This window comes from Hippocampus comes, unplaced genomic scaffold, assembly GCF_001891065.2.
Source record: "Hippocampus comes isolate QL1 unplaced genomic scaffold, H_comes_QL1_v1.1 scaffold261, whole genome shotgun sequence".
Lineage (NCBI taxonomy): Eukaryota > Metazoa > Chordata > Actinopteri > Syngnathiformes > Syngnathidae > Hippocampus > Hippocampus comes.
The window spans coordinates 6,884,601-6,898,800 of NW_017805824.1; the positions used below are offsets into that span (position 1 = coordinate 6,884,601).

At 42.5% G+C, this 14,200-nt stretch overlaps 1 protein-coding gene across 5 annotated transcripts; it reads left to right on the forward strand.

Annotated features, from left to right (window-relative positions):
- Positions 1–332: 332 nt before the first annotated feature.
- rbpms2a (RNA binding protein, mRNA processing factor 2a) lies at positions 333–8,492 on the forward strand. 5 transcript variants are annotated; one of them, XM_019886922.1, is made up of 9 exons: positions 333–856; positions 2,228–2,305; positions 3,323–3,361; positions 3,517–3,579; positions 4,488–4,638; positions 5,013–5,210; positions 5,799–5,837; positions 7,131–7,203; positions 7,521–8,492. In XM_019886922.1, coding segments are annotated over exons 1-9 (693 nt in total). In that variant the 5' UTR covers positions 333–805; the 3' UTR covers positions 7,522–8,492. The 5 variants fall into 5 exon arrangements, 3 of the variants coding, with proteins under 3 accessions (XP_019742481.1, XP_019742483.1, XP_019742484.1); XR_002170240.1 differs by having other exon boundaries at positions 334–856; positions 5,013–5,176; XR_002170241.1 differs by having other exon boundaries at positions 335–856; positions 5,013–5,161.
- Positions 8,493–14,200: the final 5,708 nt, after the last annotated feature.

A 14,200-nucleotide genomic window follows, 5' to 3' on the forward strand; every position in this document is an offset into this window, starting at 1 on the left:
CGTTTTATTACTTACACAAAAAAAAAACGCCACCTTTAAATTCACCCCCACCTGGACTTTGAGTAACTAAAATAAAGTCTTGCAATCAAAATAGTTGTCCACACTTTTTTTTTGTTCAGTCGAAGGGTGCGCTTGTTGTCTTATTTTGATTTGAGACTAGACTGAGTATTTTTTTAAGCAGAACAAATCCCAAAGAAATCTTCCAACTACGACGGTGTCCCTAATAAAGTGGCGTTGTCCTTGGTGCTAGCTTATTGGTTGTACGGGTGAGGGAAGGCCGACGGGGGCGGGGCCAGGCGAGGCCGACCGGGCGTAGGGAGTCTCTTTGGCACAGCTGAGGCGGATCTGCAGCCTGATTACGTCCGCGCACACACATAATTGATGACCTAATTGCGGAGCGGGAGGAGGAGAAAAGTTGACTTGTTCCTCCTGTTCACATGTAGTCCCACAGCTGAAGGCATTGATGTGAGCCGAGAGGCTGTGAGCTTTTTATTTCACTTCTTTCCCCCGTCTTTCACCTTCACACACGGCGCACAAATCCACATTCTCACTTTTAGTTTAGCGCGGCTGCGTTTGTTTTTCCGTCACTCCCTTTTCCCCCCCTTCATCGCCTTCTTTTTGGGGAGAGGAACATTCATTCCTTTTGAAACGCGAATTGAAGCCGTTTTGAAGGAGAAAACCAAACCGCCAACGTCTTCACCGCCTCACCGCTCCACCTCGAGTTGAACGACCTTCACCGGACTGTCACAGCCGCCGCAACTCACCACGGCCAACACGCACTCGGCGCCGCGGCGGCATCTTCAACATGAGCCTTAAAACGGACCCGGAGCCCAACAACGTATCCCTGGAGGAGGAGGTCAGGTTCCACCTTTTTCCCTTTCAATCTGGCTGTTCATTAAACCAACCCATATAAAACATCTGCGGAAAATTTAAGGTTCTTTTCTTGACCATGGCGCTGGTTTTAAATGATGCAATTCCGAAAGGGGAATCTTAAAAAAAAAAAAAAAAAACATAATACACGGAGGAAATCCTGAAAATTCTAATTCGAAATGACAAAACCTGTATATAAAGTCAATAATTTTGAAGTATACATTTAGAGCAACTCGTGCAATAAAAGTACTTTCAAACGGGCAAAAGGTTGCCCACGCCCTCTACCTTTTTTTTAAGGATAAAAAAGCCAAATCTGTCTGTGCCAAAATTCCTTTTGACATCGTGTGAACAGGATGACTTATTCCAGTTCCCATAATTGGTCTTTTGTCCAGCTAAATTTGTGGACTGATTCTTGAGACACGAGGGTGAGCACAGCATGGGCCCTTCTTGTTGCTTCCATTTTGCTCTTCTCTATCAAAGCTTGTGTGCTGACTTATCATTGCCCAAAGAGCAAGCCGAAAACCTGACCAAGTCAGTTTTACTAATATTCTTGTTACTCATAAATCGAGGATGCGTTCCGGTTTGCTTAAATATTCAAGCCAAACGGCGGTTTCAGTCTTCATCTTCCATTGTGATACCAGCTGCTCAGGCATGTTAGTTGTTGCAAAGGAGGAAACTGGTGCTGCGGCACCTGAAAAATGGCAGCGTAGGGGCCAGGGGTCAGAGGAAGGAAATGGTGTCATGCTGTGAACTGTTGTCCAGCGCTGTTCCTCTGACAGTCCCATTGTAGCCAAGGCCTCCCCACCAGCTGAGAACTAATGGGCCCCGCACACTGTTTGTTTCCACAGCCACTCTGGGCTTCACTCGGCATCGGCCCTCAATGAGCTGTGCACGCCCAGCAGGATGAGAGCCTTGTTTGGTTTTTGCTCATTTAGGGAGATCACAATGAGTGTTCTTTCACTAAAGTTTGAGTCACGGGTGACCGACCTGTTTGTGAAACTAAAGAGCAGTTTTGTACTTCGGTTTCCAACCTGCAGATCAGAGGAGTGGGCATTGCACATTTTCAATAAAGGACTCTTTGAACCTGAGGTGGTGAACTCATTAAAAAAAAAGCACCTAAATATGTTGTTAGATGTGTAATGTTTACAGTGAGGAGAGGACACTGGCAAGTGTGTAACTCACTGCACATTTGGACAGCTACTGTTTATCATGAGAGGGAAACAGATTGAATTTTGGCCTTTTGGGGGAAAAAAATCCACTTACGGTTTGTCCAAAACTATTCAAGTGAGAAATTGTGGAGTGGTTTCATCAGCGTGTATAATCTCATTTGTGTCTTAACTTTGACTCCACATTTCAGGTACGAACACTGTTTGTCAGCGGCCTACCAGTTGACATCAAACCACGGGAACTGTACCTTCTCTTCAGGCCTTTTAAGGTATGTTGCACGTTTAGAGGAGCTGTGAAATAAGAGTCTGCAAAATAATCACAACAGAATAAATTCCTGCACGTAGACCTTTGTGTTCAATTAAATGGGACCAGATTTCACACGGGTGATTCATTTCGCACCAAATATAAATTGAAACAATATTTTAGTTTTTGTTTTTTTTTTGGGGGGAGGGGTGGCCATTGTGCTGGGAGATTTAAAGGAAAATGGGTGCCTTGGCTCAGCGTTTGGGAAACACTGGTGTAGATGTGCAGTCGAACACAAAGATTTAATCAAGCCGGTTTGTACATTGGAGCTGAAATCAAACTGTTAATGAGTCCAAATATTTGCATATGTGAAAATGAGGCCACTTCATTGTTCATCCACGGCTGTGTTCAACTGGGCTCTCCGGTTCATAAACACCCCTCCCACCCGTGTCCTAACGAACCAAATTGGAAGTGGTATCCCTTGCACATGGATGATCCTGAGGAATGTGTAAATGAGTAACCCTCGCCACTGACCAACCAAGGCTGTGTGAAGCCAACTTGCCCACCGAAAAGGGCAAGTTTTTCCCTCAAATAGTGCTTAAGCATTTTGAAATAGCTGACGTTTTGTTACAATCGCTGCTCTGACATACAGTTGCTGGGTGCCTGCCGCTGATAGGTTGCGTGCAAGGAGCGTTTTTGCTTTTATGTATGGGATTTGATTGATTGCAGGTATCTTTTTAGCTTTAATAAAAATAGCCTGTTAAGCTATTGTCTGTCAAGGATCTTGAGCAACAAATTCACATTTTTTCCCCTCCCCCAATTATATAAATGTTAAAGTAGCACACTGTATTTTTGGGAGTTTAAAAAGTAGTCTTAATGTTAGTATAACAACAAATGCAACGGGAGCCATTTTGGCTGCCAACTGATCTCCAGCTGAGGGCTCACAGAAGCAGGTCTCTCTTCCTTTGGCGAGCTGCGTTCATGCCTGAATTCCTTGCATGTGACTCCACGGTGGATAATTGGCTGTCTTTCTTCTCCACAGGGTTATGAAGGGTCACTGATTAAGTTAACATCAAAACAGGTGAGTCTCAATCTGTTGTTGCTAAAATTTGTGGACAGCCTCTTAATGTCAGTGGTGGGATGAATCATTACTTTTGTGTCTCAATTCCTTTTCCCACTTGGATTTTTTTTTATGTAAAATGTGTGCTTGACGCCCTCAGTATTTTTGTCTTCCAGCCAGTCGGGTTTGTAACCTTTGACAGTCGATCTGGAGCTGAAGCAGCAAAAAATGCTCTAAATGCAAGTATTCTCATTATTTCTCGACCCCCTTTCAAATCTTTTTTTTTTTTCCCCCTAACATAAATCCAAAATAAGGGAGTATTTTGAAGATCCTTTCCCGTCAATTTTCCACCAAGTCAACTCTTTCTGTCTTTTCATAATTCAATGGCAGGGACTTTATTGGAAAGATGGGAGAATCCTGTAGCATTACGGTAGTTTACTTTGACCTTGATACACATACACATTTTTAGTCTGGTGTAGCTTTCCTAATTTTGCATATCACTGCTTTACTATACTTGTTCTTTAGCCACGTTTAGTGTTATTTGAACACATCTTCAGGAGTGTAATCTTATTTTTGTCACCAGTAGGCCACAATGGCAGTGTCTAACACACATACACTTTTAGCTTAGCCTTCCTTATGAGCATCACCTTTTAGACACACCAGATGGCGCGTGCACAAACACACTCCAAAATACTTCTCACTTGCATGTGGGCACAGCGCTTAGGGCACAAAAACACAAGCAAGGTAAAACCACCCCAAAATTGCCACTTGGTCTCGTCACCGTCCCTTTCCTCGTCTCTCTCCTCCTCCTGGCTTGACGTGGCTGAATCTAATCCAGTCGCTCGAGTTTCCGGTTTCATCCCGAGGAAGAAGAGCTGCAAGCGTAATTTGCAAATATGTTCAGGTTGTATCCTTCAGCCAGTCCTCAAGTCCTCAACTGTTCTGCTCGAGTGGGCACAGTCGGGAGGAATTGGGTGTCTTCTCCAGTCAGAACAGTGCAGGGCTCAAAGGATATTTGAAGGACACATCCTGAGTATTGAAACATGGCCGTAGGAAAGGAGACGGTGCGAGACATAACACGAGCCCCCTGCCCCGATCTCAGCCCACCTCCCTTACGATCCAATGTCCCCCTCCGTCTCTCCTTCAGGGCATCCGTTTTGACCCAGAAAGCCCACAGACCCTGCGCTTAGAGTTTGCTAAAGCCAACACGAAGATGGCAAAGAGTAAGCTGATGGCCACACCGAACCCCACAAATATCCACCCTGCTCTAGGAGCACACTTCATTGCACGGGACCCATGTAAGTTGAACGGCTGCACCCCTCTAGGCTCGCATTCCCTCTCACGTGGGCAGTGCCAAAATAAATCTGTCGGTGCGGAAACACTGACATCAAAGTATTTAACAAATCTAACACACTCTGCACATGCATGCATCTCAATTCTCCAGCCGCTTTGCTTCTTTCCGGATGTCATTAACTTTTCTGACCAGCATTCCTCTTAATGGTTTCACACATGGTAGTGGACGACATATTTGGTCAAATGGGGTGTTTCACTTGAGTAAGATTATTGGTTGAAAGTCACTTAGTGGTTATAGGATGGTCAGCTACTGTAACAATGTCAACTTTCCATGATTAATGAATCAGTGTTGTTTCAATATGTGCCATTATATCCTCAGATGACCTGACAGGGGCAGCACTGATCCCTGCCTCCCCGGATGCGTGGACCCCTTACCCGCTGTACACAACAGAGCTGACCCCCGGCCTCCCTCATGCGGCCTTCACTTATCCTGCGGCGGCCGCCGCTGCCGCAGCCCTTCACGCCCAGGTGAGGGACCAACCGGTGTGTGTCTCTCTTCTACCTTGCACGATTCTTTGTAAGACGTTCATCTCAGATTCTCTCGTTTACATGCGAATTGTCAAACACTGCAACGGATACTCACAACTTCACTCTGCTGCTCTTTGACAAAAGTATATTGTTTTCTCACCAATCTATAAGCTATAAGACTAAGACTGTTGTTTTGTATGATCAATGAAGACCCATCTGACACAGCTCTGTTAAATTAAAGTGGGATCAGGTTACACTGGTACGAAGTTCTGCATGCTTAACCTAAGGTTGCCAACCATCCTGTAAAATACAGAATCATTCCTGAATTGGTCAGTGGATGTCACGGCCTGTATTGAACCATTGCATGACCCAATTTTGTCTCGTATTTTTGATCATGTCCAATACAAATGTCAGTCATACACCAAATCTGACAGCAAAGAGCAAAATGCAACACAATATTCATGTCAATGAAATTGTCATGGCGTGATATGCGGGAGCCCTACTCTAGTCTTGTGTGTACCTGGCTGCTGGTGCTGTCACGGTTGCCTGGAGTGGAGATGCACAGCGGAGCTGCTCACACCCACTTAAAAAAACTGTAATAAAAATGTAACACTGTTGCGGTCGCTCCATCCCACAGGGGCCACACCTGTGGGGGCCATAGCCACGAGATGCCATGGTGGGTGTCCCTTATTTTCATTTATGAAAGTTGGCAACCCTACCCGTGTCAAGTATAATCAAGTGGTTTAAGTAGCGTCTAACGCAGGGGTGCCCATTACGTCGATTGCGATCGACCAGTAGATCAAGGACTGGTCCCAAGTCGATCCGAGGGGTGTAGAGGAAAAAGTGTCTCTGTGCATTTTAGTAATATATTTTTTGTGTTAATGCACACTGCACCCAAATCAGTCTCACTTTCACAAAAAGTATTTAAAAAATAAAACAAAGCAGGTCATTTTTAACCTACGGTGACGTGTGACTGCGTCACCGGAAGTTGTTAGCGCTCAGCAGTCTGCAATTACAGCTTGTGATCGGAGTTGTTGCGCTATATCTTTTATCGTTATTATTCTCATTCAGTTTGTTTTGTACAATTAACCGAGGGGACGAGCAAAGAATGGGAGTCTGGAGGGCCGAGAGAAGCATTTTAAAACGGTACGAGTGAGCTACGTTTGTTAATAGGCTGCCGAAGTGCGTCGCATGCCTCAGCGTCAGGCTATTGCTCATCATGGAATGCGCGCATGCGTGGTAACTGGTCGATCACGGGAGGTTGGTTGATTGAAAAGTAGATCTTCGGTCAAAACAGTGTGGGCACCCCTGGTCTAACGCTTTCTAAAAAAATCAAGCTCCCCGTTTTCCTGGCCAATGTCCAAAAGATGCAATTTAAAAAAAAATCCAATACTTGAAGTGGCATGTACGCTGCAGTTATCTAATCCTGTTTATGAACCGTTCAGGCAAAATGCCATACCTGCTTTTTAGTCATTTCCAATTCATTGTGTGCCAGTTCCACTTGATTGAGCACAAGGGAAGGGAGTTCTGCATCACAAAGGCCTATGTATGACATAGGCCCTTTTGCTGGCCACTTAAGGCTAAGGAATGCTTGCTATTTGCTTGGCTGACCGAATGTAGCCAAAATGTGTGCGCGCGCATGGGCAAAGGGAGGCTTTCTAATTGGAATCTGAGATTATAGAAGTTGCCAGAGTACTCCCATCAGTGAGTTGTAGCCAAATTGCGTACCTCCTGACTATAATGATGTCGTGGCTTCTGGAACGGAGGCGTTGCAGTATATTCATATTTGGATATGTTTAAATGGAGAGCTTGATCTCTTCGTTTACTTTCAGTGCAGCAGAGTTGTGCTCAGTGCGCAGCTACATGAAAGACCGCTCTACTTTAAAAGGAGGGTTGGGAGTGGGGGTGGAATCTTGGAATTATGTGTTGAAGCACCTCATTGTGGTCATGACTGTTTGTGTGTCTTCAGATGCGCTGGTACCCGACTCCTTCAGAGACTTCCCAGCCTGGATGGAAGTCCCGCCAGTTTTGTTAGATACTTAGTGAGTAATCTTTGGTCGAACAGTGTTTAGACTGCACGATCCACATTTCTGCGACTGCCAAACTGATCTTGTGCAAACGGTAACAACGCGATTGACTTAATTGTGTCAAACCAAATTCACAATGAGCTACAAGTGACTGGCATTAAAGCAGATTGAGCAAGAGTCTATAAAGGATGCAACAAAAGTTTGGACTTTGAGTTTTAAGCTTTTCTTCATGCACACAAACTTTGAGCAGAGCAAATTGAAGATGGTTGTGCACCATCCAATGTGGACATGAACTGTTTCTGAGACTAATTTTTTTTTTCTTTAACCTGCAGGCGCCTGGAAACCACACCTTTGTCCAGTTGAAGTGAGGTTTGCCAAGCTCATTAATTTAATCAGGTTTATTTAATGGACAAATGTGCATTAGTTAACAGTATTTATATCTCCGCCAATTGTCTCTGGGGGGGAGTCAGAGTAGAAAACCACCTTGCTGTTGACAATCTCCATGTGCCCCCTTTTTGTGGTACATCTTAGCACTTGCAGGAACCTTTTGTGAACTAGTCCAAGCTCCATGGATCATTGTTGCTGAGGAAAATTAACACCGTGAAGTTGTAAAGATCTTACCCCTGGCCTCAAGTGTCAAGTCATTGCATGTTCAAGTCTTTTTGGCATGAATTTAGAACAGAGTTCTGCGTATCTTAATTTTCTTAGTTTGTGTTGCCTCTTTACCTTGGTCTGGGCAGTGAAATGTTTTGCCTCCCTGTTGCTCCTTGTCTTTCCTCTGTTCAATGGCTTATCTCGCATGGACCTTGTGAAGGTAACGCTGTGTTCTGACAATCCCAGTCCCTGTGATCCTGTCATTATTTGACCAGAATAAAGTACAAGTATTTTTGTACTTTTTGTGTAGTGTGTATATATATATCTGCATTTTTGTGCAACTTAAATGAACATGTATAAGTTGAATGTTTAGTTGTCCCTTGTGTTTTCAGTGTTCATTTTTGTTCCTGTAATCCTGTTAAAATAGTTTTAGAGGAAGAAAAGTGCAATTTGTTTAAATAGGGATTGGGTGTCTGTCCCCCCAAAAATGGAAGTATTCTGAACATGGCGTGTGCCGGTCTGCTAAAATGAGATTGCTGTGAAACGATCTTTCAGAATGTGAAACTGGACTACAAACTTTTGAAATGGGCAAGCAGGAATGGAGGGGAGGAATTTAGTTTGTGGTTTAGAAACATGTTTGTCTCTGTATCTGCTGTGCATAAGATGTAAACAAACATACCCATCTTATGAATAAAAAGTGAATGCATTTCTTTAGTGATCAATTATTTCTGACACTGAAAGCCAATTGAAGGTTTTCAAATGCAGTGCAAATCTACACACTTTCAAAACTGACTATACTGTGTAGTCAGCAGATGTTCGTATCATTAATGGATCCCAACTATTCATTTGTAATGCACTGAGGCATGAGTGTCTCTGCATCATGTGTGGAGTTGACCGCCTAAGCTGGTAAGACGCTATGCTCAACAGACCATAATGACTCTTCCAGGGACTCTTCTGTGTGGCAGCTGCCTAATTGTACTGTTTAACTATAAACATTTGCTGACAATGCCATCTCAACTTGTAGAATGGTGCACCCAATGTCAACTGCACATATCTGTAGAATCTGAAACTGAAGCTTCCATGGTGGAATTAGGTCTCAAAATGAATGTTACATTGAAGCTGTCTCTAGAAACTTGGGTTACGTTTTTACTGTTTGCAAAATGGATCGATCCAGTGACTTTTTATGGGACGCCATTAGTTATATCAATTTCTTACCCCATCCTGTTTTTGTCCTATTTGGATTGGGTTCATCCTGGACTGATCACCAGGCAATCAAGGGGTTGACAGACAAGCAGCACAGCTGTTTGCTCGTACCAATGGACGTGTTCTTTACTGAACCCAAGATTGCGTTCTGGGAGGAAGGTGGTTTACTTTGACAGAACCCAGACAAACTCCGGAAACGTGCAAAGTACTGGGTCAGACCTTCCACTGAGATCTATTTTATAGTTTAAAGGGGTGAAAACAAAACGTCAGGGAATGTCTCTGTAGCATATTTCCCCAAGAAATGGCCTTCTTCTGTCCCTTGTGTAAATCTAAATGGATGTGGTTCATTTAACTTGACTTTTGCACAAATCTGAATTGGCATGAAATCAATACTGACTGAAGATGTGTGCGACTGCAAGGCGACCCCCCCAGCATCAGAGTCTACAGTCTCATTTCAGCATATTTTGATCCTACGAATACGAAAACAAAACAGTTTAAATCTCTGTCACCTGTAAATGATGATTGCATCTGATCGCCTTGGGACACAATCAGACAAGCTATATATTGCTCTTGCAGAAAATATAAGGGCACTCTGAAGTATTAAAGTGATGACAAAATGCAATGATACAGTTTCGCTTGCATACAAAAACATTCAAGAACACTGAACGGTGTTATATTGCACTAACAAGGCAACAGACTACAGTTTAATGCTGATTTGATTGGCCGGGTAAATACAAGGTCCTTAGTTTTGTAATTAAAGCAACCTTGAAGGCGAAAGAGGCCGAGGCAATCTGTTATCGAAGGATGTTGTTGCCACCTCCTGTTTGAGTGCGTGCATGACCGACCCACACAAACATTTTTGGAGGGTTAACTCCTGCTGAAATGAAACTGCATGCTTGAGGAGGGGAAGGAAAGAAGGCAGTCTTCTCTGCCTTGGTTTCCGACCCCGGGTAAGTGGGAGAAATTGGATGGATAAATGAATGACGGACCCTTCATTGTAAGTCTATGCCAGGGGTGTCAAACATACGGCCCGCGGGCCGCAACCGGCCCGCAAGGAGGTTTGATCAGGCCCGCAGGATAATTTAAAAGTGAAAAAAATGCATAAAAGAAACAGAATGAATATTTTTAATAAGGTGCAATTCATGGAGTATCCGCTAGGGGGAAACACCGTTTTGATCAGAGAAGAAGACAACAGCAGCCTCAGTCTTTGTCTTCACTTTGGTAGACCCAACACAGTAGACCCTGTCAAGGACATGTGAATACGTTATTCTTTACAAATTTAATTGCACTCTCTTTAGTTTGTAAGGTGTAGGCAGGGATTACATTAAGATTTTATATGCATGTGTAAATGGTTTTAAAAAAAATCTTTCTTCATAAATCTCGTTTAATATTAAAAGTGCATTACTATATTTTTCAATACCAATTACTTGTTAAAGTTGTGTGCCTTTGTACAATCAGTGGGATCAGTTGCAATACATATACTGTATGTGAACGATAAAAGTAAAATGCACATGTGTCTAAAGAAGTCGAAGGAGCTTCATGAACTGTTTTGTAAAAGATCTGTTGATTAAATTTCAACATTTTCCTAATGTTCTTGTGCTTCTTTAGACCAAAACAAAGGAAAGACATTATTTTGATTATTTTTAGCAGAGTATGGTATAATTATAATGGTCCGGCCCACTTTACATCTACCGAGGCCGTATGTGGCCCACAATGTGAAATGAGCTTGACACCCCTGATTGATTCTCTTTTAACTACACACGGTGCTATGACACATTTGCTGCCTTCTAAAATTCTAGATTTTTTTTTCCAGTTCCCCCCGCTTTGATGGAAAGATGAAACAAATATAGCAGTTCCCCGGAATGTGCTTTAAATGGGTTTATTCTGTGTTTTTTTCTTACTGGTTGAACCATGAGACTTTACATCAGCATCGGTAGCACAACGTAGCCACAAGCACGAAACACTCTGAAAAATACAAAATGAACACAAAAATTTTCTTTCAATACAACCAACACATTTCCTCATTAGATCATGTGCAAACATACGCTAGAGACCTAACGACCCTGGGCCAGTAACGGAAGAAGCAGTCAGGAAAACGAGAGAATGAAATGGATAACATTTACCATTTTGAATGGCCAGAATTAGACTTAGTTACGCTTGACTGGGGCTGCAAGTTATTTGCTCTAATCTCAAATCCTGTCCAGCTGTCGCTACTGCTGTTTAAAAGTTCTCTTCCATTCGCTGTCTCCTTGAACGCCACCCTGAATTTCGGGCGCTGCAACTGCAGTTCCGGTTAAGCGAAGAAGGATTAACCACGCGCATGCGCCGCCCAGTGGACAACTAACGCATATTTTCACTCACACCAAATCATGTAGCACAACCACAAACAAATACTGTACCTGTACACGATTTCCACGTCACACGCGGACGGTAATAGACTTTATAGGTAACTCAAATCTGAATCTTGCAACATGTCTCGACATGAGGACACCAGACTGAAACAACGGCCAATTAATGTTGCTGTTACTTACTTTCAAGTGACTAGCTTTTGGATTGGTGTCACTCAATGATTTGGGGTTTACAGGGCGAGCATTCTTTCTTTGGCACATTTGAATTTTCAGTCTGTGCACTAAACCATCATCTTCTTCGGATACTTCTACAGCTCGGCCGAGTTGCTATTGGCTAATGACCATGTCATTGACCTATTTGTTATGACGTGGTTTGTGGTGTTTTTGTCGAATGGCAGTACTGTATTCAAAAGGCGTTCTTTTTCAAACTCTGCGCCACATTTTCCTTGCATACTAATCCTCATTTACAAACCTATGCCTAGAGTTGGGAAGGCGTCTTCAGATTTCATGTGTGTGTGTGTGTGGGGGGGGGGGGGGGTTCCGAATAAGAGGTTCTGATGACGTTGAAACATTAATTTTGTCAAGACTTAGTGGTTGTCCATTGATATCATAGTCATTGCATGATAAAAAATAATCCTGAGGGAAGGTCATCTAATCAGTTGAAACATTGAGCAATTATGCCATTGAGAAGGTTGTGCATGGTTCAAATCTGTCGCTCCCAAACGCCTCCGCCGTGACTAGCAGATGGGGCATTGAAAACAAAATCGCATTGTTCACTTCCAGAGCCTTTGTGTCCCATTGCTTGAGAGCCTCTTCAAGTTATTTTTTTGCACCCCCAAAATTTGTGTTTTCGTCACCTTAAAGCCAACTCACTGCTTCTCTTAGACTGATAACACATCTCAAGCTGTGAATGAATGACTCGAGACAAATCTTTGAGCATTTCTATGTGGACTGCACGTGATGAGAGACAAGGGAAGAGTGGCCCGTATCGTTTGTGCTCCTGGCTAAGTCTCCTTTGTAATGAATGGCCCAAAGCAATCCATTCCCCAAAACACAAAGGCCTCTAACATTTCAATGTATTCCTTTGGAAGCTCTGACATGCATTGTTATTTAATTGGGCATTTTAGCTTTCGACATTGAGCACATTTGTTTTTTAACTTTGCTGCCGATCACCCAAAATTCATTTGGTCTTAGCTTAACCAACTCACTACCAGGAAAAAAAATGTTGTCCAATCACATTTATTTTGAAATTCCCCAATCTATGTGAAGTAATTGGACTACTCCAAAAGAAATTTTTGAAATTCCACAACATTTTTTAAACACTTGAATACTAGGCTCAAATACACTTAAAACAACTCAAACAACACTTTAACGTGTTCATAACAGTCTTATAAATAAAATGCCAACAGCATTTCAAGACATAATGTGTTTGATAAAAAGTATTACTTTTCCTCTTCCCATAAAAAGTGCTTGCACTGAGGGAAGCCATTTTCTTACTTTTTCTAACCCCTATAAATTTTGTATCATTGGAAAGCACCGAATGTCCTCTTTAGAGTAACAAAAGGAGTTAATGCGATTGGATGCACTGGGTGGGAGATATTTAGGTTTTCAAATGTCCTCTACAGAGGACAAATTTGAACTACTGGTAGTCAGGAGGTAAATTAATCAATGTTTCTGCCCTAGTGGCAGCTCATGGAGTGGTCGATTTGTTACGCGATCTTCAGGTAGAACAATGGAATGTTCGAGTTCTGGACCATGAGTAGATTTCTTCAACCGGCCTCCATTGCAGAGGAGTCCCTGATCTAATATGGGCTCGAATGGGAAAAAGGGACTTGAACCAAGGAGGTTTTCTCCCACCTGCAACTTTTGTAGCTCTTGCAGGAAAGCATGCTATAGAGGGCGAGTGTGTATACTCGCTTGCTGCACAATCGGCAGACATTTGACACAGAGTAGGACAGTTGAAATGATATGGCTTCATTCTTTCAGGATTTCATACATCCCATTCGGCGTAGCTGTGCATGTTATTGTGCAGCTTAGTCCAACGTTTACACATGTGACACACATCTAGAGACGTGTTCATTAAATATGGCGGCCAGCGACATTATTTTTAAAATAGTTTTTAAAGTTGTTAAATGCACCTGAAAAATAATTCAGCGATCAAACTAGTAAAAGACAAAATATGACTTTTTTACTGCAGCAAATGGAGTACATTAAGTGAAGTATCCCTTGAACGTATTCAGGACCCAAATCAATACACCTGTTGTGGAAATTGTAGAACTCGAAGAAAGCGACAATTTCCCACGTTCGCACACCGAGAGAGAGTGTGTCGTGTTTTTTTATTAGCACACTAAAAAAAAAAAACACTCGCGCCAAACGAAACCCGCAGAAAGTAAGTTTCCATAGAAACAAGCAGACTAACATGGCGGTCCTTAAAGGGACTGCAATTATTTCTACCCCGTTACCAAATAATCGTGAACTCTCTGACAAGCATATGAACATTGCATTCACACATTTGCAGTTGGTGGTGAATTATGTACATAGGAGTCACTACAATGTATAGTTTAGTGGCTGTGGATAAAATTGTGACGCTTGAGGTTAAAAAAAAAATATATTGAAGGATGGACAGACAAACAGATAGATAGATAGATAGATAGATAGATAGATAGATAGATAGATAGATAGATAGATAGATAGATAGATAGATAGATAGATAGATAGATAGATAGATAGATAGATAGATAGATAGATAGATAGATACATAGATCCAAGAACCCACACACTTGAAACCCTTGAAATGGTAACGTCTTTTTAAAAAAATAATTACAGTAATAGAACAAAAACGAAAATGTTCAACTTTAAAAAGGTTC

Bases quoted from the DNA above. Each gene is read 5' to 3' on its own strand.
- rbpms2a (XM_019886922.1), top strand. From the start codon at position 806: ATGAGCCTTAAAACGGACCCGGAGCCCAACAACGTATCCCTGGAGGAG. The intron at 2,306-3,322 runs GTATGTTGCACG...TCTTCTCCACAG, and splicing joins TTCTCTTCAGGCCTTTTAAG to GGTTATGAAGGGTCACTGAT. The intron at 5,838-7,130 runs GTGGGTGTCCCT...GTGTGTCTTCAG, and splicing joins CATAGCCACGAGATGCCATG to ATGCGCTGGTACCCGACTCC.